We start from the raw sequence: 25,755 nt of genomic DNA, 5'->3' as shown, positions 1-25,755 counted from the left end.
TTAAGCATGAGCTTTGTTTTTTTTCTTTTTAAACAGATATTTTATATCCTGCACAGGCTCACAGGTCCAGGTGTTTTGCAGAAGTTGTTCTTGTTGCAGAGGATCTTCCAGGGGTGGCACAAGTTTGAGGCAAGTATGATGTTTTTGAGTTTAGCTGTGGAGTTGATGGTTAAAAGAACAGTGTACAGTCCAGTCCACTGGGGTTCAAGGGACTCCACTTCTCAGAACTTGGTCACCAGGCTGGAATGGGTGAACTGAGGCATCAACAGGATATTTCGGAAGGCTGAGAGCATACCTGTGAATAGAAGATAGGACACCAGTCAAAGGAAACAAATATTTTCAGAGAGCGAGCTCCCTGGTGACAGAAACCTGAGTATTGGTTGAAGGCAAGTAATTAAAAAAAAATTTTTTTATTGTGCTTTAAGTGAAAATTTACAAACCAAGTCAGTCTCTCATATAAAAACTTATATATACCTTGCTATATACTCCTAGTTGCTCTCCCTCTAATGAGACAGCACACTCCTTCCCTCTACTCTCTCTTTTCGTGTCCATTCGGCCAGCTTCTGACCCTGTCTGCCCCTCTCATCTCCCCTCTAGACAGGAGCTGCGTACATAGTCTCATGTGTCTACTTGATCCAGGAATCTCATTCTTCACCACTATCATTTTCTATCTTATAGTCCAATCCAATCCCTGTCCAAAGAGTTGGCTTTGGGAATGGTTCCTGTCTTGGGCTAACAGAAGGTCTGGGAACCATAACCTCTGGGGTCCTTCTAGTCTCAGTCAGACCATTAACTCTGGTCTTTTAATAAGCATTTGAGGTCTGCATCCCACTGCTCTCCTGCTCCCTCAGGGGTTCCCTGCTGTGTTCCCTGGTAGTCATCAGTTGTAGCCAGGCACCATCTAGTTCTTCTGGTCTCAGGCTGATGTAGTCTCTGGTTTATGTGGCCCTTTCTGTCTCTCGGGCTCATAGTTACCTTGCGTCTTTGGTGTTTTTCATTCTCTTTGCTCCAGGTGGGCTGAGACCAATTGATGCATCTTAGGTGGCCGCTTGCTAGCATTTAAGACTCCAGACTCCACTCTCCAAAGTGGGATGCAGAATGTTTTCTTAATAGATTTTATTATGCCAATTAACTTAGATGTCCCCTGAAACCATGGTCCCCAAACCCCCTCACCTTCTACACTGGCCTTCAAAGCATTCAGTTTATTCAGGAAACTGCTTTCGGTTTAGTCCAGTAGTGCTGACCTCACCTATATTGTGTGTAGACTTTCCCTTCACCTAAAATAGTTCTTATCTACTAATTAGTGAAAACGCCTCTCCCTCCCTCCCTCCCTCCCCACTCTCGTAACCATCAAAGAATATTTTCTTCTCTGTTTAAACTATTTTTTCGAGTTCTTACAATAGTGGTCCCATATAATATTTGTCCTTTTGCAACTGACTAATTTCACTCAGCATAATGCCTTCCAGATTCCTCCATGTTATGAAATGTTTCATGGATTCATCACTGCTCTTTATCGATGCATAGTATTCCATTGTGTGAATATACCATAATTTATTTATCCATTCATCAGTCGATGGGCACCTTGGTTGGTTCCATCTTTTTGCTACTGTAAACAGAGCTGCAATGAACAGGGGTGTGCATATATCTGATCGTGTAAGGGCTCTTAATTCTATAGGATATATTCCAAGGAGTGGAATTGCTGGATTCTATTATGGTGGTTCTAGTTCTAGCTATTTAAGGAAGGGTGAAGGCAAGGAATTTTTAAGAAATGGTTTTCCATACATAATTTCGAAAGGGCTCAATTTCAGCCTGCTTCTGGGGGCAACCCATACTCGCAAGAGGGCTAAGGGCAAAGCTTGGAGCCAGCTTGTCTTTGTTTCTTGACAAATTTTGACTATTTGGCTTGTTAGTGTGCAATTTATCATTTCAACTTTTCCACTTGACTGTGCTGTCCAGGCTGAGTGTAAGTTCCAGTTGATTCCTGAAAATCTAGAGACTTCTAGTGTAATTTGAGAGGTGAAATGAGATCCGTTGTCACTTCTGATCGTTGCAGGCAGGCCGAACCTGGGAATGATTTCATTAAGGAGACATTTTGTAACTTCTGATGCTTTCTCTGTTTTACGAGGGAAAGCTTCTACCCAACAAGAGAAGGTGTCGATGAACACCAGCATAGATTTGTAATTGCCAGGGGCTCTTGACATGTTGGTGAAGTTGACTTGCCCATCTTCTCCTGAACTCTGTCCTTGATATTGGATTTCAGTGGTGGGGGGCCGGTTGGTTTTGGTTTGTTTTGGGCACATATTTGGCAGGAACACGTTGCCCTCTGGATGGCTTGATGAAGGTTTTCTCCAATAATGTGTTTAGAGACCAGGTTGTAAAGGTCTTCATGCACATAATGGGTAGAACGATGTGCTTTGCAGAGAAGGGGGTCCATCAAGCATCCTGGAATCATAACCTTTCCTTCATGGGCACATTTCCATCCATGAAAATCTATTGTTGCTCCCCATTCAGCTGCTTGTTTGAGATCTCTAATAGTGTAGTTTGGAGCTGTTTCTGGAAGTTGTAAAGAAGAGATTAAAGTTAGCTTTCTACTAGCTTTTGAACTCACAGTTTGCTCAGCAGCAGCTCTGGCAGCTTCGTCAGCTTTAGCATCACCTGAGACAGTATCGGAAATTCCTTTTATGTCCCAGGCAATGCATGACCACAGCTTGTGTGGGGGTTTTCACAGCTTCAAGTAGGGCTAAAATTTCTGGGGCATACTTAAATGTCTTTCCAAGCTGATGCTGAAAGGCCCTGTTCTTTCCAATGGCCCTGTGAGCATGCAGGACTGAAACGGCATACCTGGAATCTGTGTAAACGTTTGCTGTTTCACCGACAACTATTTGGAGGGCTTGTGTGAGAGCAATTAACTCTTTCTGTGCCGAGGCTCCAGGCAGAAGAGGACAGGCTTTGAGGACATTGGTTGGGGTTACCACTGTATAGTCTGCTTTTCGAGTTCCATTTTTTATAAACTTGCTTCCGTCTGGGTAGAGGGTTAAGTCTGGATTTGTAATGGGCTGGTTGGACAAGTGTGGCTGACTAGAATAGACTTCTTCAATAGTTTGGAGGCAGTCCTGGACTGGCTCACTGGCGGAGTTTGTCAGTAAGAGGCCGGCTGGGTTCAAGGTAGAAGTTACCTTGAGCGTGACCTTTGGATTGTCCAGGAGCTGGGCTTGGGAGTGGGCCATTCGGCCTGCTGTGAGCCAGAGCCCGCCTTTCTGCTCCAGTATGGTGAGAACTGCATGAGGCAGAAACACAGTCACAGGCTGACCTAAGGTAAACTGTTCAGCTTCAGCTAAAAGAAGGCAAGTCGCAGCTACCACCCTAAGACATCCCTGAGCGACTGGATCTAGAAGTTTAGAAAAATATCTTACTGGTGTTTTCCAAGGACCTGGTTGTTCAGTTAAGACCCCTGCTGCAACTCCCCCGTTTCATGTACGTACAGTTCAAAGGGCTTTCTGAGGTCCAGAAGTCTGAGTGCCGGTGCAGAGGTTAGCTTTTCCTTGATTTTTAAGAAGGTTTGTTGACGCTTTTCTGTCCCTTCGAAAGAGAGGCTTTGTTATTAACCCAAAGTTCGGGATACAAATTCTGCAAAAACCAGTCGTAACTAGAAAGCCTCGAAGTTGTCTCCTGGTGGTCGGGGTGGAGATCTGGAGGATCACTTGTTTGTGCTCCCACAGCGGGGCCTGTTAACCTTGAGAAATCTGGAACCCTAGGTAAGGTACCTTTTGTTGTGAGATTTGAGCCTTGGCAGCAGATACTCGATAACTGGCTTGGGCTAGAGAGTTCAAAGTTAGAATTGTGTTTTTCTCTGAGTCCTCTTTTGTAGGACTAGTGACAAGGAGGTCATCTACATATTGAAGAAGGAGACGCTGAATTATCTGTAGAGCCCAAAGATCTTTTGTCAGGGCTGTCCCAAACTGGGCCAGGTATTTTTGAACCCCTAAAGAGGAACAGTCCAGCAATATTGTTGTTTTTCCCCTGAATAGAGTTCCTCCCACTCAAAGGCAAATATTTCCTGAGATCCAGGGGCTAAAGAAATGCAAAAGGAGTCATCCTTCAGGTCTAGGACAGTAAATCAGGCATAGTCTGGAGACGGGGAGGTTAGGAGAGTAGAAGAGTTTGAAACTATGGAGTGCATGTCTTCAGTTACCTAACTGACTACACATAAATCCTACACAAACCAATATTCTCCTGTTTTTTTACTTTTTTACCAGGAGCACTGGGCTGTTGAAAGCAGATTTATACCAGTGGATAAGCCCTGCTTGTAGAAGTCTTTTAATTTGTGGTTGTAGACCCAGCCTAGTTTCTGACTAAGATGAGGGGGTATTGTTCCAGGTTTAAGCTTCACTTGAACTGGATCTGCATTTTGAGCTCGGACTGGCTCCCCTTTAGCCCAGACTAGTGTGTTAACAGCATTCATAATTTCTTCTGATATTTTGAGGGAGGAATCCATGGGGCTGAGGAATAAAGCAAATAGGAAGGCCTGGAGCTTCCATCCATTTTCAGGTGGAACTTGCAGGCTCAGTTTTCCTTCTGATCTGAGCATTCAGTTTTGATAGCAGATCCTATCCAAACAATGGGATAGGACATTCTGCCATGTATAGGAAGCTATGAGTCAGGGAAGTTCCTCCTACCTGGCACTCCATAGGCTGGAGAAAGGGTCTTGTAGAAGGCTTTCCTGTTATCTGGGTTACTTTCGTAGTTAGGAGAGAAAATGATCCTTTCAGGTGATTCAAAACAGAATAGGTTGCTCCTGTATCAACAAGAAAGTCTACAAGCTTATTTCTCATCCTCAACATAAGCAGGGTCTGGGTAGATGAAGCTTGGAGGTGGATGGATGCCCCCAGTCTTCATCAGTCTGAATCTTCAGGCTGGGCAGAATGAAACATCTCAGGGGCAGCTGGGCTTTGGCTGGGTTTCTGGTTCGGACATTCCTTCTTCCAGTGCCCTTCTTGTTTATGAAAAGCACACTGATTTTGACCTAGTCGGGGGAGCCTTCTTGACAATGCCCGGGGCTGTTGTCCCTTTAGACAGCTATGTTGGCCTGGTTCAAAAGTCCCCCGAGCCAGCGCAACCATGGAAAGCAGTTTGCTGTTTGAATTTCTGGGTTTCTTTTCCTGGACCTGGTCCCTGTTGGTATACACTTTAAAGGCTATTTCAACTAATTGTGTTAGGCTCATACCTAGACTCCCCTTGGCTTTTTGTAACTTTTCTCTAATGTCTGGTGCACTTTGCCCAATAAATACCATGTTTATCATTTTTGTGGTCTCTGGGTTTTCTCGGTCTACATCTGTATATTGTCAGAATGTGACAAAAATTGTTTCAAGGAAGGTAGATGAATCCTCAGTTTGCCCTTGATGGACCTCATGGACCTTATTTAAATTTTTGTTTTGGAGCACCTCCTTTCAACCCTGCAATAAGATAAGTTCAAGATGGTTGAGTCTGCCATTTCTCAAAGGATCATTAGGGTCCCAGCCAGGCTCAGAAGAAGGTATTGCTAAATCAGAAGCTTGTTGAATAGGGTTGTTGGGCTGATGGAGGTGCTCCTCTTCTTCCCTGGCTTTTCCTAAGACTTATCTCTGCTCCTCTGGGCTCAAAAGAATATCCAAGAGTGCCTGACAATCAGCTCAGGTAGGGCGATGGGTGGCAAAAGTGGAAGTAAAAAGATCTGTCATACATTTTGGGTTCTCTCAATAAGGAGAAAAAAAAACCTGTTGCCATTGAGTTGATTCTGACTCATAGCAAACCTATAGGTCAAAGTAGAACGTCCCCTTAGGGTTCCCAGGAGCACCTGGTAGATTCAGAGCTGCGAAATTTGGTTAGCAGCTGAACTGTAAGGAGGGAGATTGTTTTTCCAATGTAGCAAATCAGGTGTAGAGAATGGAATGTGTACCCAGACTAATCCCAGAGTTCCATTTTCCTCCTGTCCGATAGGAACTTATCTTAGGGGGTAATGCCCTGATGCCTGTTGCCCTGTTTTGGCTAGGGAAGTCCCCTGTCCAAAAGTTGACCACTTCGAGTGCGTGGTGGTGAAACCATTTCTGAGGTTGGCTCAGGAGGCCCAGACAGTTCCGGCAGATACAGGGGTAGGGCTGGCAGTGGAGGAAGAGGGGAAAAATCATTTTCCCGTGGGGAATCAAGGACCTTTTGTCTCTTTACCTCAGTTTGAACCATAATTTTACATTGCTTTTGAATGTTTTTGTTGTTATACAGGGACATAAAGGCATCAATATACATTTTCTCATCCTATTTACCTTCCCAAGTGCAAAACATCTAACTGGAGAATAGTGTTGTAATTTAGGGGATCATTTTGGGGTCAGTGTTCCTCATCAGCCAATTGATATTGTGGCCATGCAGTGTTGCAGTAAAACTTCATCCTATTTTTTTTCATAGGATCATTATTTTAAAAATCTCAGGATGCATTCTAGGGGACTGCACTTTGATATATGTTGTGTATTCCCCATCACCGGGGCCTAGGCCAAAACCAGAAACTAGAGAAACCAGGACCTAGGCTAAAACCAGAAAAACCAGGAGTACTAGAACCACAATGACCAAGGTGCAACAGGGGTTTCTTATGACCAGAGCAGTATAACCCTCAACCACCCAGATTCTGACAGATATGGCAGCTCTCTTAGGCTCACACTGGCATGACCCTCAACCACTCAGATTCTGACAGAAATGGCTTGCACTGGCTCCTAAGACACTCACTCCCTCAGGACCCCTTAGGTACTTGTGACACCATTCTCGAAGTATTTGCCAGATTAGGGTCCTTACCCAGAGTCCATTTCTCAATCTCAAAAAAGCAAGTCACCATGGGTCCAGGCGCAGCTCCGGCCCTGAAGTTCGGTTTCATCTTTGTCTCCTGGAGAAATTAGCCAGTGAGTGCTGAAGGGAGGCAGTTGTGCCTAGTGGCTGGAGGTGTTCCCAAGAGCCAGGTGGCCTAAGTCAGAAGCAGAATAAAGGTCTCATCTAGGGTACCAGAATTTGTAACCCAGTGGGAATGGGTCCCACCTGGTGCAACCCCTCAAGTCAATTGAGAGACACCAGAATTTTGGGAAAGATTAAGTGGATTTTATTGCAAACCAGTCAAGCAAGGAGCTCAGAGACTAAGTCTTAAATCAAGCTCCCAGAAGTTGGGGATCTTAGGGCAGTTATAGGGTTTGGGATAGGGAGATTATGCATAATTCATGAAGTTTCTGGCAATAGGCAGGCAATTTCAGGAATTAACGTGTATGGCGGTGCAGTGGGGGTACAATATGATGTCTGGGGGTATGACACATGAAATTTCTCTAAGGCCAGCTTTGCAGCTTATTGCTCATGTCCAAATTGGGGGGGAGGTGGGGGTAGGGAGCGGTTGACTAATAGCTTAGCGGCCTTGAGCAGAGAAGCAGTAGGACAACCTTGTACTGTTACCCAGACAACACAGAAATGTCTTATTAGGAATTCAGAGAGTCTGGCTGGGATGAGAGGAGGAGGGGGGAATAGTTTAACCCCTTCGATTACATTTCAGAAGGAGAACAGTTTAACCCTGTCGGTTATATGGTCATTTGTGACTGGCTTCTTTCACTTAGCAGGATATTTTCAAGGTTCATCCATATTGTAGCAGAGATGGCTGAAAAAAATATTTATTGTATGGATACACATCTTTTGTTTATCTATTTATTAATTGATGGATATTTGAGTTGTTTCCATCTTTTGGCTCTTTTAATAATGCTGTTGTGAACATTTGTATACAAATGTTTGTGTGGAAGTATATTTTCATTTTTCTTGGGTATATACCTTAGGGTGGAATTGATTGGTCATTTGGTAACTCTATGTTAAACACATTGAGAAACTGCCAAACTGTTTTCCAAAGCAGCTGCACCATTTACAATCACAACAGCAATGCATGAGGGTTCTCATTTCTTCACATCCTCACCAATATTTGTTATTTTCTGTTGCTTTGATGATAGCTATTCTAGTGGGTGTGAAGTGGTATTTCACTGTAGTTTTGATTTTCATTTCTCTAATGACTAATATGTTGAACATATTTTCACATGCTTGTTGGCCATTTGGATTTCTCTGTGGAGAAATGTCTATTTGAATCATGGCCCTTTTTTTTTTTACTTGCTAAGTATTTCCATTTCTCTTTTGTTTCTGGTGCTTGGTAGGATTGTACTTCTTGACCCCCTGAGTCTGGGCAGGTTGAAGTGATGGACTCAATTACTTGTATTAGTTTCCCCTCCTTTTCTTTTCCACTCTCCTAGTTCCTCACCACTGCTCCCTGGGATCACTTCCCAAATAAACTACCTACATGCCAGTCTTCATTTCAGGCTTGGCCTTTGGAAGACCCAGGCTAAGATATCTAGGAAATATGTCTCATAATCATAATCTGAATTATAAAACCAGTGGCCATCAAGTTGATTCTGACTCATGGTGACCTCATGTGTGTCAGAGTAGAACTGAGCTCCGTAGGGTTTTCAATGGCTGATTTTTCAGAAGTAGGTTACCAGGCCTTTCTTCTGAGGTGCCTCTGAGTGGACTCAACTCTCCAACCTTTTGGTTAGAAGCTGAGTGCATTAACCATTTGCAGCACCCAGGGAATCCAATCATATTATACCCACTGTTTAATGAGGGTCTGCCATCAACTGGTTACTTCGTATCCAGAGAATGAACAACCCTTGCAATACATAAGTGAACTGACACTGAGAGAGGCTACATCTAAGGAGTGCTGGAGGTTAGAATTTCAACCCAGGTATGTTGGAGCCCTCACTGCCTCTTAATACTACCTTGCATGCAGCACTTTCCAGTGCTGTACTCTGAAGACGTTGAATATTTGTCAACCATAAAACAATACATTTCAAAATAACCTTAAAGCAAGGCTGTCAAGCTGATTCCTAATGCTAACAATAAAAGCTACTATTTATTTAAATTTTTTTTATTGAGGGTTTCCTACTTGCCAAGTTCTGTGTACTTCTGTGATATCCTATATATGTGTACATACATATATCATTAAGAAAGTTTTATTAATCATGTAACTCCCACCATTCAGAAGTGTGGTTAACTTTGAAGTAGTTTTAAGTAGTGTATAGGGGTCTCTCAAAATTTGGTGAAGATATTTGAGGAGATGGATTGGAAAAGTTGAGGGTATATTTGTAAAGAGTTACTTGTGGACCTGGGAACTTACATTGATGTGATGTTTAGAAGACATCCCTATTGAGCCTGAGTATGTGCCAGACCCTGTGCTCTGGTCATCAGGTAAAGAAGCCACTCTATTAGATTTCCCAACTTACATCATCGTTATGTCTTTTTGGGGCAGAGGGGGGAATCATTTTATCTTCATAACACTATTTCCTCAATTTTGCAGGTAGGATATCTCTTCCAAGCATCAAAAACAAAAACCAAACTTGTTGCCATCCAGTCAGTTCCAGCTCATGGTGACTTCATGTGTTACAGAGAAGAACTGCTCCATAGAGTTTTTCTGGCTGTAATCTTCATGGAAGCAGATCACCAGGCCTTTTTTTCCACAGCACAGCTGTGTGGGCTCAAACTGCCAACTTTCAGGTTAGTAGTTGAGCACAAACCATTTGTACCAGCAAGGGGTCTGCTCCAAACGCAGTGCCTACCAAATAAAAAGACACTTGACACATGTTTATTGACTTGAATTGAAATTAATTTGGGGAAACATAAACCTATTCCATCCTCTCACTTCCTTTCAGAAAAATGAAGTAGACTCACAAATTTCCTGAGGAAGTGGATTCCACATTGTTTTTAGGTAACATATTCCAATGACTCAAAAAAGAGAGAAACGAGGTGTGACCAAGATGGTGGAATAGCCAGACGCTTCCTGCAATCCCTCTTACAAAAAGAGACCAGAAAAAAACAAGTGAAACAATTATATTTATGACAAGCAGGGAGCCCTGAACATCAAAGGCAAGGTTAGAAAATGGACTGAGTGGCAGGGGGAGGGTAAGATGGTTCAGAAGCAGAGAGGAGTTACCGGAACTGAATTGCTGGGATCCCACAGGCACCATTCCTAGGAGTGGCTGTGGCAGGCTGGTGGTAGCATTTGGCTGCAGTTTCCTCAGGGAGAAGCAGCCAGCCACACATCCTACTCACACCTCTGAAACCAGAGAAGAACAGCGCTCTTGGCAAAAGCTAAGTACTTTTGTATATCTAACCGCGACCCCAGCCCACAAGCCTGTTTCATGGCTATTGGTTTCCCTGGGGCTGAGATAGGCCATGTGGAACGCCTGGAGCCATCCTTCTGGCCATGGAGTAGGAATAAATTCACAATTGGGGAAAAGATAATTTGCCAGCTCCACTAGCCGGGGGAGCTCAGAAGTGGCTTCTGTCCCTGCATGGACCTGTGTGGGCGTATTTCAGGAGAACAGGTCCTTGTTGGCGGACTGCAACTGTTTCAGCTGTGCGGTAAAGAGGTGGGAGTTTGATAATTGACACCACTTTGCCTATTATATAGGATCCTCACCTACCCACATAAGGGGCCTAAGGACTGTTGGCTGCACTCAGGTCACTCAGCCACTCACAACAGGGGTCTAAGGATAACTGGTACCTCGCAGACCTTACAAACAAAAGCATTGGGTGTCCATGGTCTGTCTGCAGAACCCACCCACCTGTACGCTCTAGGGAACAGGGATGCACTTTCCTCACAGACATTTGGGGGATGGTTCTCAGTCCCCTGCCTTGTTCAGAGTGTGACCTCCTGCTGCTACCGGATACTGGCACCTACACCAATCACCCCTACCCCTCTAAGACTGTAGGACAGAGCCTGTACCACACACTTTATGACCAGCTACCTGGACACCTGAGCTGAATTCATACAAGAAAAGTGAATGGACTCCTAGATTGATATACCTGATAACAACCCTAGCGATCTGGTGACAGGACGTCAGAGCTTCAAAGGCAAAAATAGTCAAGCTAGCTCACTCAAGCAACCCATTTGGGCATATCAAAACAAAACAAAGCAAGAAGCTAAGATACAGTAAGCAAACATAAAATAACCTAATATAATAACTTATAGATGGCTTGGAGACAACAGTCAGTATCAAGTCACATAAAGAAACAGACCATGATTGCCTCAACAAGCTCACAAAACAAAGATTCAATGGATCTTCTGGATGAAGGTGCCTTCCTGGAGTTACCAGATGCAGAATTCAAAAGGTTGATATACAGAACTCTTGAAGACATCAGGAACAAAATTAGGAAGGAGATCAGGCAATGTGCAGAACAAGCCAAGGAACACAAAGATAAAGTAGTTGCAGAAATTAGAAAGGTTATTCAAGAACATAATGAAAAAATTAATAAGCTGCAAGAATCCAAAGAGAGAGAGCAATCAGAAATTTGGAAGATTAACAATAAAATTACAGAATTAGACAACTCAATAGAAAATCAGAGGAGCAGAATTGAGCAAGTGGAAGGCAGAATTCGTGAGCTTGAAGATAAAGCACTTGGCACCAATATACGTGAAGAAAAATCAGATAAAAGAGTTTTAAAAAATGAAGAAAACTTAAGAAATAACCTACGAGTGATTGAAGTACCAGAACAGGGAGGGACAACAGAAAATAAAAAGAGACTTATTGAAGATTTGTTGGCAGAAAACTTCCCTGATATCATGAAAGATGAGAAGATATCTATCCAAGATGCTCATCAAACTCCACATGAGGTAGATTCTAAAAGAAAGTCACCAAGACATATTATAATCAAACTTGCCAAAACCAAAGATAGAGAATTTTAAGAGCACCTAGCGATAAATGAAAAGTCACCTACAAAGAAGAGTAAATAAGAATAAGTTGGGACTACTCAGCAGAAACCATGCAGGCAAGAAGACAACGGGATGGCTTATACAAAACATTGAAGGAAAAAAATTGCCAGCCAAGAATCATATATCCAACAAAACTGTCTCTCAAATATGGAAGGTGAAATTAGGACATTTCCAGATAAACAGCAGTTTAGGAAATTTGTAAAAACCAAACCAAAATGACAAGAAATAATAAAGGAAGTTCTTTGGCTCGAAAATCAATAATATCAGCTATTAACACAAAACTAGAACACTGGACAGAGCAATCAGATGTCAATCCAGACAGGGAAATCACAAAAATAAATTAAGATAAAAAACACTCACAACAGGGAAACAGCGATGTTATTATGTAAAAGAAGACAACATTAAAACAATAAAGAGGCATTAAGAAATGTAGTCATAGATCTTTCCTGTGGAGAGGAACACAAAGTGATATAAGGAAATAAAAGTTAGGTTTAAACTTAGAAAAATAGGAGTAAATATTAAGGTAACCACAAAGGAGACTGACTATCCCTACTCATCAAAATAAAATACAAGAAAAGAATAGAGACTCAGCAGAAACAAAATCAACAACAGTGAATAAGAGGAAAAGACAATATATAAAGATAAACTACTCAGCACAAAAAATTAAGTGGGAAAAAGAAGCTGTCAACAACGCACAAAAAAAGACATCAAAATGACAGCACTATACCCATACCTATCTGTAATTTTTTATCTATAATTACACTGAATGTGAATGGACTAAATGCACCAATAAAGAGACAGAGAGTGACAGAACGGCTTAAAAAAAATGATCCATCTATATGCTGCCTACAAGAGACACACCTTAGACCTAGAGACACAAACAAATTAAAACTCAAAGGATGGAAAAAAATACATCAAGCAAACAACAATCAAAAAAGAGCAGGAGTGGCAGCACTAATTTCTAACAAAATAGACTTTAAAGTTAAATGCACCACAAAGGACAATGAAGGACACTATATAATGATTAAAGGGACACTATGCCATTTGTGGGTTATACCATGAGGATATAACCATATTAAATATTTATGGACCCAATGACAGGGCTTCAAGATACATAAAACAAAGTCTAACAGCACTGAAAAGTGAGATAGCTCCGCAATTATAGTAGGAGACTTCAACACACCACTTTTGGTGAAGGACAGGACATCCAGAAAGAAGATCAATAAAGACACAGAAGATCTAAATGCCACAATCAACCAACTCGACCTCATAGACATATACAGAGCACTCCACCCAACAGAAGCCAAGTATACTTTCTTTTGTAGCACACATGGAACACAGAATAGACCACATATTAGGTCATAACGCAAGCCTTAGCAGAATCCAAAACATTGAAATATAACAAAGCATCTTCTCTGACCATAAGGCCATAAAAATAGAAATCAATAATAGAAAAACCAGGGAAAAGAAATCAAACTCTTTGAAACTGAACAACACCCTGCTCAAAAACAACTGGGTCATAGAAGACATTAAGGATGGATTCATAGAATCCAATGAGAATGAAAACACTTCCCATCAGAACCTTTGAGACACAGTGAAAGCAGTGCTCAGAGCTCAACTTATATCAATAAATGCACACATACAAAACGAAGAAAGGGCCAAAATCAAAGAATTATCCTTACGACTTGAACAAATAAAGAGAGAGAGAGCAACAAAAGAAACCCTCAAGCACCAGAAGAAAGCAAATAGTAAAAATTAGAGCAGAATTAAACGAAATAGAAAACAGAAAAACAATTGGAAGAGTTAACAAGACCAAAAACTGGTTCTTTGAAACAATTAACAAAATTGATAAACTGCTGGCCAAACTGACAAAAGAAAAACAGGACAGGAAGCAAATAACCCGAATAAGAAATGAGATGGGCGATATTACAACAGACCCAACTGAAATGAAAAGAATCATATCAGATTACGATGAAAAATTGTACTCTAACAAATTTGAAAACTTAGAAGAAATGGATGAATTCCTAGAAACACACTACCTACCTAAACTAACACAAACAGAGGTAGAACAACTAAATATACCCATAACAAAAGAAGAAATAGAAAAGGTAATCAAAAAACTACCCCCCCCCCAAAAAAACCCTGGTTTGGACGGCTTCACTGCAGAGTTCTACCAAACTTTCAGAGAAGAGTTAACACCACTAGAACTAAAGGTATTTCAAAGCATAGAAAAGGACAGAACACTCCCAAACTCATTCTATGAAACCAGCATATCCCTGATACCGAAACCAGGTAAAGACTCCACAAAAAAAGAAAATTATAGACCTATATCCCTCATGAACTTAGATGCAAAAATCCTCAACAAAATTCAAGCCAATAGAATTCAACAACATATCAAAAAAATAATTTACCATGACCAAGTGGGATTCATACCAGGTATGCAAGGATGGTTCAACATTAGAAAAACAATTAATGTAATTCATCGTATAAATAAAACAAAAGAACCACATGATATTACCAATTGATGTAGAAAAGGCATTTGACAAAATTCAACACCCATTCATGAAAAAAACTCTCAGCAAAATAGGAATAGAAGGAAAATTCCTCAGCATAATAAAGGGCATTTTTACAAAGCCAACAGTCAGCATCATCCTAAATGGTCTGAAAGCATTCTGCTTCAGACTGGGAACCAGACAAGGATGCCCTTTATCACCGCCCTTATTCAACATTGTGCTAGAGTTCCTTGCCAGAGCAATTAGGCTAGATAAAGAAATAAAGCGCATCCAGATTGGTAAGGAAGAATTAAAAGTATCTCTATCTGCAGATGACATGATCTTATACACAGAAAACCCTAAGGAATCCTCAAGAAAACTACTGAAATTAATAGAAGAGTTCAGCAGAGTACCGGGATACAATATAAACATACAAAAATCAGTTGGATTCCTCCACATCAACAAAAAGAACATCAAGGAGGAAATCAAATCAATATCATTTACAGTATCTCCCAAGAAGATAAAATACTTAGGAATAAATCTTACCAGAGATGTAAAAGACGTATAAAAAGAAAACTACAAGACACTACTGCAAGAAACCAAAAGAGACCTACATAAGCAGAAAAGCATACCTTGCTCATGGATAGTAAGATTTAACATTGTAAAAATGTCTATTCTACCAAAAGCCATCTATAGATTCAATGCAATTCTGATTCAAATTCCAAGGACATTCTTTAATGAGATGGAGAAACAAATCACCAACTTCATTTAGAAGGGAAAGGGGCCCCGGATAAATAAAGTATTACTGAAAAAGAAGAACAAAGTGAGGGGCCTTACTCTTCCTGATTTTAGTACCTATTATACTGCCACAGTAGTCAAAACAGCCTGGTACTGGTACAACAACAGATACATAGACCAATGGAACAGAATTGAGAATCCAGACATAAATTCATCCACATATGAGCAGCTGATATTTGACAAAGGCCCAAAGTCAGTTAAATGGGGAAAAGATGTCTGTTTAACAAATGGTTCTGGCATAACCGGATATCCATCCGCAGAAAAATGAAACAAGACCCATACCTCACACCATGCACAAAAACAAACTCAAAATAGATCAAAGACCAAAATATAAAATCTAAAATGATAAAGATCATGGAAGAAAAAATAGGGACAATGCTAGGAGCCCAAATACATGGCATAAATAGTATTTAAAACATTACTAACAATGTTGAAGAGAAAGTAGATAACTGGGAGCTCCTAAAAATCAAACACTTATGCTCATCCAAGGCTTCCCCAAAAGAGTAAAAAGATTACCTAGAGACTGGGAAAAAGTTTTTAGCTATGACATTTCTGATCAGTGTCTGATCTCTAAAATCTACATGATACTGTAAAAACTCAACTACAAAAAGACAAATAACCCAATTAAAAATGGGCAAATGATATGAACAGGCACTTCACTAAAGAAGACATTCAGGTAGCTAACAGATACATGAGGAATTCCTCACAATCATTAGCCATTAGAGAAATACAAACCAAACTACGATGCGATTCCGTCTCACTCCAACAAGGCTGGCATTAATCCAAAAAACACAAAATAATAAATGTTGGAGAGGTTGTGGAGAGACTGGAACACTTATACACTGCTGGTGGCAATGTAAAATGGTACAACCACTTTGGAAATCGATTTGGTGCTTCTTTAAAAAGCTAGAAATAGAACTACCATACCATCCAGCAATCCCACTCCCTGGAATATATCCTAGAAAAATAAGAGCCTTTACACAAACAGATATATGCACACCCATGTTCATTGCAGTACTGTTTACAATAACAAAAAGATGGACACAATAAAGGTGACCGTCAAAGGATGAATGGATAAAAAAATTATGGTATATTCACACAATAGAATACTACGCATCGATAAAGAACAATGATGAATTCGTGAAACATTTCATAACACGGATGAATCTGGAAGGCATTATGCTGAGTGAAATTGATCAGTTGCAAAAGGACAAATATTGTGTAAGACCACTATTAAAATAACTGGAGAAATAGTTTAGACAGAGAAGAAAATATTCTTTGATGGTACAAGAGGGGGGAGGGCGGGAGAGAGGGAGAGCAGTTTTCACTAATTAGATTTAGGTGAAGAGAAAGACAAAACAATACAGGTGAGGTCAGCACAACTGGACTAAACTACGAGCAAAGAAGTTTCCTGAATAAACTGAACACTTCGAAAGCCAGTATAGCAGGGCTGGGGTTTGGGGATCACGGTTTCAGGGAACATCTAGGTCAATTAGCATAATAAAATCTATTAAGAAAACATTCTGCATCCCACTTTGGAGAGTGGCTTATGGGGTCTTAAACGCTAGCAAGCAGCCATCGAAGATGCATCAGTGGGTCTGAACCCACCTGGAGCAAAGAAGAATGAAGAACACTGAAGACACAAGGTAATTATGAGCCCAAAAGACAGAAGGGGCCACATAAACCAGAGACTTACATCAGCCTGAGACCTGAAGAACTAGATGGTGCCCGGCTACAACTGATGACTGCCCTGACAGGGAACACAACAAAGAATCCCTGAGGGAGCAGGAGAGCAATGGGGTGCAGACCCCAAGTTCTCATAAAAAGACCAGACTTAATGGTCTGACTGAGACTAGAAGGACCCCAGAGGTCATGGTTCCCAGACCTTCTGTTAGCCCAAGACAGGAACCATTTCCAAAGCCAACTCTTCAGACAGGGATTGGACTGGACAATGGGACAGAAAATGATAGTGGTGAAGAGTGAGCTTCCTGGATCAAGTAGACACATGAGACTGTGTGGGCAGCTCCTGTCTGGAGGAGAGATGAGAGGGTGGAGGGGGTCAGAAGCTGGCTGAATGGACATGAAAAGAGAGGGTTGAGGGAAGGCGTGTGCTGTCTCATTAAGGAGAGAGCAACTAGGAGTATATAGCAAGGTGTATATAAATTTTTGTATGAGAGGCTGACTTAATTTGTAAACTTTCACTTAAAGGGCAATAGAAATTAAATAAAAAGAGAAACAGTTTCAAAGAGCAGGGTAGTGGTACCTTCAAACAGAGAACAAAGCTGTTTAATTAGTTCAAAGAACTCCAAACGCCCATTTCCGTCGAGTTGATTCTGACTCAAAGAGCTCAGTCTTACCTAAATACCAGGTTACAGGCGAAGTTGGTAAGCTTTCAACTTTATCACCGTGTCATGAGGCAGATCTTCAACAAAGTTACCATGAATATACTTCTGTCTACATTTACAGGCCAAACGTTATTAAACCCAAAAAACCCATTTGCCATTGAGTCGATTCCGACTCATAGTGACCCTAAAGGACAGAGTAGAACTGCCCCATAGAGTTTCCAAGGAGTGCCTCATGGATTTGAACTGCCAACCCTTTGGTTAGCAGCCGTAGCACTTAACCACTACACCACCAGGGTTTTCCAAACGCTATTATAACGCATAATAATTCAGATCTTTTAGTGATAAAATGATATTCCTGATCCAAAGATATGCAAATTTGTTTCAAGCAGTGTTTGATAAAGAACTGTTTTATGAAAACATTTTTTTTCTTTCTTTCTTTTAATTGTACTTTAGATGAAGCTTTACAGAACAAACTAGCTTCTCATTAAACAGTACACATATTGTTTTATGAAACTGGTTAACAACCCCACGACATGTCAACACTCTCCCTTCTGGACCTTGAGTTCCCTATTTACTAGTTTTCCTGTCCCGTCCTGCCTTCTAGTCCTTGCCCCTGGGTTGGTGTGACCCTTTAGCCTCATTTTGGTTCACAGGAGTGTCTAATCTTTGGTAAACGGTTAATATCAGAAGTGACTTCATTACTGAGCTAAAAGGGTGTCCGGAGGCCATACTCTCAGGGTTTCTCTAGTCTCTGTCAGGCCAGTAAGTCTGGTCTTTTTTTGTGAGTTAGAATTTTGTTCTACATTTTTCTCCAGCTCTGCCCAGTACCCTCTATTGTGATCCCTGTCAGAGAAGTCAATGGTGGTAGCCAGGCACCATCTAGTGGTACTGGAGTCAGTCTGGTGGAGGTCGTGGTAGTTGTGGTCCATTAGTCCTTTGGACTAATCTTTCCCTTGTATCTTTGGTTTTCTTCATTTTTCCTTGCTCCATATGGGGTGAGACCAGTGGAGTATCTTAGACGGCCACTCACAAGATTTTAAGACTCCAGACACTACTCACCAAAATAGAATGTTGAATATTTTCCTTATAAACTATGTTATGCTAATTGAGCTAGATGTTCCCAGAGACCATGGTCCCCACAGCCCTCAGCCCAGTAATTCGGTCCCTCAGGGAGTTTGGATGTGTCTATGGAGCTTCCATGACCTCACCTTGTACAAGTTGTGCTGGCTTCCCCAATATTGTGCACTGTCTTACCCTTCATCAAAGTTACCACTTATCTACTGTCTATTTTGTGAAGAAAACAAACATTTTAATGGGCCAGAATATGAAAAGTAAAACAAAAGGGGAATTTTTTTAAAAAAGGATAAAATCTATGCCAAGGACAAAGATGCTGGGAAAGTTGATTTGCATCCATGTGTTCTTTTTATTTTTTGAACCTGAAAACCATGGACTCTAAGAAGAATTAAAGAAAAGACTTCCAAAACTAAAAAACTTTCTTACACAAAAAAGACAAATATCTGTTTCTTAAAGGTGAAGTAAGAGATTATCATTAGCATCTTTATTGGATTAATAAACATGGTGTTGTTCGAAAGCCTCTAGATGTGCAATAAAATGTGAACAAGAAGTAGAGGAGAAAAATCATGTGTTAAAGCATCTTTTAATCCAATAAGTGGGGTTTTATTTTTTTTTTCATTTAAAAGCCCAGAGATGATTTATGAAATAAGATAACAATAAACATTTATCAAGATAAAAATACCCTGCATTATAAAACAAACCTTTAACACATGAAATAGTTGTAATAATACAGAGTATCTGAGCACAACAAACTTAAATTAGAAATCAGTAACAGATACCTGTGAAATCTCCAAATATTTTAATATTAAATGACATACTTATGAATATCCCATGGGTTATAGAATAAGTCACAAAAATATTACGATTAAATTGAAACACAACATGCAAAAATGTGTGAAAATGCAGATAAATAGTGCTTAGAGGAAAATGTATAGTTTTAAATGCTCATACGTGAAAAGAAGATAAAAATTAGTGTGACCTAAACTTCCAGCTTAACAAATGAGGAAAAAGAAAATATTATACTTAAGGTAAGTAGAAGAAAGTAAATAATACATAATAAACATGATGATAAAACTCAATGAAATAGAAATTAGACAGATAGTAAGGAAAAAATCAACAACAACAAAAAAGCTGGATTTTTGAAAGCATCAACAAAATTGATAAATGACCAGCTGCACTGATACAGAAAAAAAGGGAGAAAACACAAATTGCCACTCTCAGTAATAAAAGTAATCACTACAGATTCTACAAAAATCTCAAAGGATATTAAATGAGTATTGAAAATAACTTTATGCCAATAAATTTGACAACTAAAATGAAATGGATACAAAACTACATCTACATTATGATTCCACTTATATATCCATGTGTGTACATATACATTTATGTGTGTACATATCATTAAATTGTTCCAAATGATGCTAAGAAATGGATGTGCCAATTTTCACGCTCAGAAACAAAGTATGAGAGTACTTATTGCCCCGCAATTTCAGAACTAGTTTGAGAGAGCATACACTGTTTCAGCAATTACACTTCTGAGATCTTTACGTATAGGGCAATATGCACAAAGATGTGTGTGAGGAAGAAACAGCAGGATTAGCATTTGGCCTGGAGGATGGGACCAAATGAAATTGAGGGAATTGGCCGGACAGTGGTTGACTGCAAGGCCATAGTGTCTGCACTGGTGCAATGTAACCATGTTCACAAGTTCTCAGTGAAGGCCATTTGGAGCAGAGCACAGACCAGACACTGTTCTGATGGTGAAGTCAACAGGTGTTTGTTACTCACAGGATAAATAGGACAGGGATGAGCAGATTAGCACACATGATCATCAGCCTAGGTTCCCTGGAGTTCGGCTCCCATCCACAGGGCCATGTCAGATCACATCCAAGCGTGATTCAGTTCACATCTTGGGAGAAGAACACCTAAGCTCTTCTCTCCTGGACTAATACTTATTGAATAACCATGACCATGTGCCAAATTGCATTTACAGAGACAGGTAGGGAAAAGGGTAATAAAAGAGATAATAAAAGGTAAAACCAAAAAAACCAAACCTGTTGTCGTCAATTCTGACTCATAGCGACCCTATAGAATAGAGTAGAAGTGCCCCATAGGGTTTCCAAGGAACAGCTGGTGGATTCAAACTTCGGACCTTTTGGTTAGCAGCCGAATACTTAACCACTGTGCCACCAGGGCTCCATAAAAGGTAAAAAGTGGTAATAAAAGTGGAAAGCCCCCAGCAGGCAAGGAGCATCATTTATTGCCCCTGTTCAGAGTGGGCTAGATTTACTGGTGCAAGCCCTTCCTCCTTTACCCCACTAAGACAGCTTCACAGAGTTCTGGGTTTCTTCAGAGGGCAATCATTGCCTCCTGAAACTGACAGGGTTAAAATGTTCCCCCTTCTGAAATGTAACCAAAAGGGTTAAACTATTCCTCCCTTCTTCTCCCATCCCAGCGAGGCTCTCTGAGTTCCTTATAAAATATTTCTGTGTTGTCTTTTTTTTTTTTTTTTGGTCTGGGTAACAACACAAGGTCATCTCACTGCTTGTCTGCTCAAGGCTGCTTCACTACTAGGCAACCGCTCCCCACCCCACCCCACCCCCAATTTGTACATGAGCAATAAGCCACAAAGCTGGCCTTAGAGAAACTTCATGTGTCATACCCCGCCAGCCATCATATTGCAGCCCCGCTGGACCCCCATACATATTAATTCCTGAAATTGCCCACCTATTCCCAGAAACTTCATGAATTATGCATAAGTTCCCTATCTCAAACACTATAACTGCCCTAAGATCCCCAACTTTGGGGAATTTGATTTCAGACTTAGTCTCCGAGCTCCTTGGTTGACCAGCTTGCAATAAAGTCCACTTTCTCTTTCTCAAAGGCCTGGTGTCTTTCATTTGACTAAAGGGGTTGCACTGGGCTGGACCCATTCCCATTGGTTTACACGCCTAAAGCACACACTTTATCTTATGCATTAATAGATATCCATTAGCAGCTAGGGAGACGGTGAAAGAGATCCGGCATACCTATGCAGAATACTCCTTAGAAGCAAGGATAGTGAGACTGCATCTTACATACTTTGGACATGTTGTCAGATGGGATCAGTCCCTGGAGAAGGACTTCATGCTTGGTAAAGTACAGGGTCAGCAGAAAAGAGGAAGACCCTCAAAAAGATGGATTGACACAGTGGCTGTAACAATGGGCTCAGGCATAACAAGGATTGTAAGGATGGCACAGGACCAGGCAGTGTTTTGCTCTGTTGTGCATAGGGTAGCTATGAGTCAGAACTGACTCGATGGCACCTAACAACAAAAGCATGCACCAGCAACTGTCTAGGGAAGGGGTAAAGGGTGTTGAATCCCGATCATGTACAGAGAGGAAGTACAGGGATCGGAGAATGGGTTCCATGGTCCCTGCCACAAGGGAACCCCATGATCCCAGAGCGCCAGAATTGTGCCAGGTGAGATAGCCTCTATTCCTCCTAATATAGCTGAGAGGTGCACACTATGGTTTCTGTTCTCTGGGTGAGAAGACCAAGGCTTAGAAAGCTACAGGACTTTGTCTTTGGTCCTTGAGGCACTACATGGAAGAACAAGATAGGAATCATTCTTTATGCAATGGCAAGTCCTCCCTCAGCTCATATTTTTAAGAAATTCACGCTCCAATATATGGATCCCCAGTGTACTCAAACATAAAAATCGAAAGTGGCAAGTGTTAGGAAGTAACTTATGCAAAACCAGAAATCAGAGACACAGTTTGCAAACCAGTGATACCTCACCTATGTCATCACAGAATTGTGACTTGAAAACTTGGGTCTACTATTATTTCCATTTAAAAGCTATGCCTTCTTGCTGTCTAAAGCTCAAACATTATAGAAGTGTGGAAAATACGTTGTGCAAGTGTCCTGTTCAACATTTGCCTGCAATTCTGGACTGCTAATTGCCACGTGCTGAGAAAGGCCCCACAGAACCGATGTGAGATCCTGTGCTATTACTGTTTGTTTGGAAGTGAAAATAAATGGCTGAACCCCCTAAAGAACGAGAACATGGAGCACCCGGGTCAGCTCTCTGAGGAACCCGCTGGCAGACAGGTTGACTCTCACTCACCCTGCAGGTACTAAAGCAAGATGCCTGGAACAGTACACCTTCGGAAAGGGGGAGAGGGCAGTACAGTGGAGGGGAAGGCTGGGGAAAGCATGGTGAGAGGTGTGAAAAGGCAAATTTCCCATTCGCGTGTATGTAAATCATGGGAGTGTACACGATATGGTCTTTGAAAAAATTCAAATGAGTAAGAACAAGAAGTAAAACATATGAGTCCCTACCTTTCTTCCTTCCATTGCCCTCACTAGCCAGTGGGTGTCCCTTGCAAAGCCCCTGTTGTGCCAGATGACATACCCACTCCAGGTACAACATCTGATTGAGTTACACTGTCTTCAAAGGCCAATCCGCAGAAACAATGCGTGTCCTCTCACTGACAACCTACCTACAGCAGCAAGCATGATAAGTCTGCTAAGGACAGGGAGGCAAGGCCTTTGACTCCTGGCCACAGTGGCTCATGGTTGGAGCAGGAGAAGAGCAATCCAGGACAACGTACAACATGCAACATCACTCTTTATTATGAAAATAAACAAGAATCATGAGTGGAGAAAATACATAAAACAGCTGGCCCTTTGGGTGGTTCAGGGCAGGCCGACAAGTTATCTTCGGCTTCTTGGTCAGCCTGGCCTCCATCCCCAGTCATGGATGTGGCCTCAGGCTGGAGAGAAGAGAAACAAAGCTGATATGGATGAAGACGAAGACTACATCCAAGGAATCCTTTTAGGGGCTTTGTTTGAAGGCCTCTTCTGGGATCCTGCCCTCAGCCTGGAGGAAGAGAAGGGAAAAAGTTGAGACTTCAAAAGAGCCAGGGGCCCTGAGTTTCATCCCCAGGCCACTTGCCACCTTCTTGGCCCTCCTGAAGGCCCAGAAACATGCATCTTTTACCCACTCGGTTCTCACACCTCACCTTGAGTATACTGAACACCTGCCCAGCTCTGACGTAGTCCCATTCGTTGTCCTCAAGGCACCTGGGGTAGGAGAACAGGCAATCTACATTAACACCACATTGTGGACATCCTGCCAACACAATGCTAACACTAAATTTATGCTATTTTTTGGCTGAGACACATGTACCAGAATGAAAACTGTGTGTAATGATGAAGACCTGGTGAAAAATGGTCGTTGATCCATTTTGAGTCAATATTTGTTTATGGTGTGAAATGTTGTTTTTGTTAGGTGCTGTCGAGTGGGTTCCAACTCATAGCGACCCTATGCACAACAGAAGGAAAAACTGCCCGGTCCTGCGCCACCCTTACAATCGTTGTTACGCTTGAGCTCATTGTTGCAGCCACTGTGCCAATCCACCTTGTTGAGGGTGTCCTCTTTTCCGCTGACCCTGTACTATGCCAAGCATGATGTCCTTCTCCAGGGACTGATCCCTCCTGACAACATGTCCAAGGTATGTAAGATACAGTCTCACCATCCTTGCCTCTAAGGAGCATTCTGGCCGCACTTCTTCCAAGACAAATTTGTTCGTTCTTTTGGCAGTCCATGGTATATTCAATATTCTTCACCAACACCACAATTCAAAAGCATCAACTCTTCTTCTGTCTTCCTTATTCATTGTCCAGCTTTCACATGCATATGACGTGGTTGAAAATACCATGGCTGGGGTCAGGCGCACCTTAGTCTTCAGGGTGACATCTTTGCTCTTCAACACTTTGAAGAGGTCCTTTTGCAGCAGATTTGCCCAATGCAACGCGTCTTTTATTTCTTGACTGCTGCTTCCATGGCTGTTGATTGTGGATCCAAGTAAAATGAAATCCTTGACAACTTCAATCTTTTCTCCGTTTATCACGATGTTGCTCATTGGTCCAGTTGTGAGGATTTTTGTTTTCTTATGTTGAGGTGTAATCCATACTGAAGGCTGTGGTCTTTGATCTTCATTAGTAAGAGCTTCAAGTCCTCTTCACTTTCAGCAAGCAAGGTTGTGTCATCTGCATAATGTGGGTTGTTAATGAGTCTTCTTCCAATCCTGGTGCCCCGTTCTTCTTCATATAGTCCAGCTTCTCGTATTATTTGCTCAGCATACAGATTAAATAGGTATGGTGAAAGAATACAACCCTGACGCACGCCTTTCCTGACTTTAAACCAATCAGTATCCCCTTGTTCTGTCCGAACAACTGCCTCTTGATCTATGTAAAAGTTCCTCATGAGCATAATTAAGTGTTCTGGAATTCCCATTCTTCGCAGTGTTATCCATAGTTTGTTATGATCCACACAGTCGAATGCCTTTGCATCGTCAATAAAACACAGGTAAACATACTTCTGGTATTCTCTGCTTTCAGCCAGGATCCATCTGACATCAGCAATGATATCCCTGGTTCCACGTCCTCTTCTGAAACTGGCCTGAATTTCTAGCAGTTCCCTGTCGATATACTGCTGCAGCCGTTTTTGAATGATCTTCAGTAGAATTTTGGTTGCATGTGATATTAATGATATTGTTCTATAATTTCCACATTTGGTTGGATCACCTTTCTTTGGAATAGGCATAAATATGGATCTCTTCCAGTCACTTGGCCAGGAAGCTGTCTTCCATATTTCTTGGCATAGACGAGTGAGCACCTCCAGCGCTGCATCTGTTTGTTGAAACATCTCAACTGATATTCCATCAATTCCTGGAGCCTTGTTTTTCGCCAATGCCTTCAGTGCAGCTTGGACTTCTTCCTTCAGTACCATCAGTTCCTGATCATATGCCACCTCAATCTGTGTATTCCTTCCATCTTCTTTCGATGCTTCCTGTGTTGTTTAATATTTTCCCCACAGAATCCTTCACTATTGCAACTCGAGGCTTGAATTTTTTCTTCAGTTCTTTCAGCTTGAGAAACACCGAGCCTGTTCTTCCCTTTTGGTTTTCCATCTCCAGCTCTTTGCATATGCCATTATAATACTTTACTTTGTCTTCTCGAGAGGCCCTTTGAAATCTTCTGTTCAGTTCTTTTACTTCATCAATTCTTCCTTTTGCTTTAGCTGCTCGACGCTCAAGAGCAAGTTTCAGAGTCTCCACTGACATCCATCTTTGTCTTTTCTTTCCTTCCTGTCTTTTCAGTGACCTCTTGCTTTCTTCATGGATGATGTCCTTGATGTCATTCCACAACTGGTCTGGTCTGCTGTCACTAGTGTTCAATGCATCAAATCTATTC

General features: G+C 41.5%; 1 protein-coding gene across 1 annotated transcript in view; it reads right to left on the bottom strand.

Moving 5' to 3' along the window:
- Positions 1-2,651: 2,651 nt before the first annotated feature.
- LOC126068714 (nuclear RNA export factor 2-like) overlaps positions 2,652-25,755 on the bottom strand; it is a 39,205-nt gene continuing 16,101 nt past the window's right edge. The window contains exons 20-22 of the mRNA XM_049871448.1: positions 23,520-23,580; positions 23,168-23,270; positions 2,652-3,277 (exon numbers count right to left, since the gene is read on the bottom strand). Of these exons, the coding sequence (XP_049727405.1) occupies positions 2,652-3,277; positions 23,168-23,270; positions 23,520-23,580 (790 nt within the window). The remainder of the gene's footprint in view (positions 3,278-23,167; positions 23,271-23,519; positions 23,581-25,755) is intronic.

This window comes from Elephas maximus, chromosome X, assembly GCF_024166365.1.
Source record: "Elephas maximus indicus isolate mEleMax1 chromosome X, mEleMax1 primary haplotype, whole genome shotgun sequence".
NCBI lineage: Eukaryota > Metazoa > Chordata > Mammalia > Proboscidea > Elephantidae > Elephas > Elephas maximus.
Note: the sequence above shows the minus strand (reverse complement) of the source record. Positions and strands in the feature narration are given on the sequence as shown.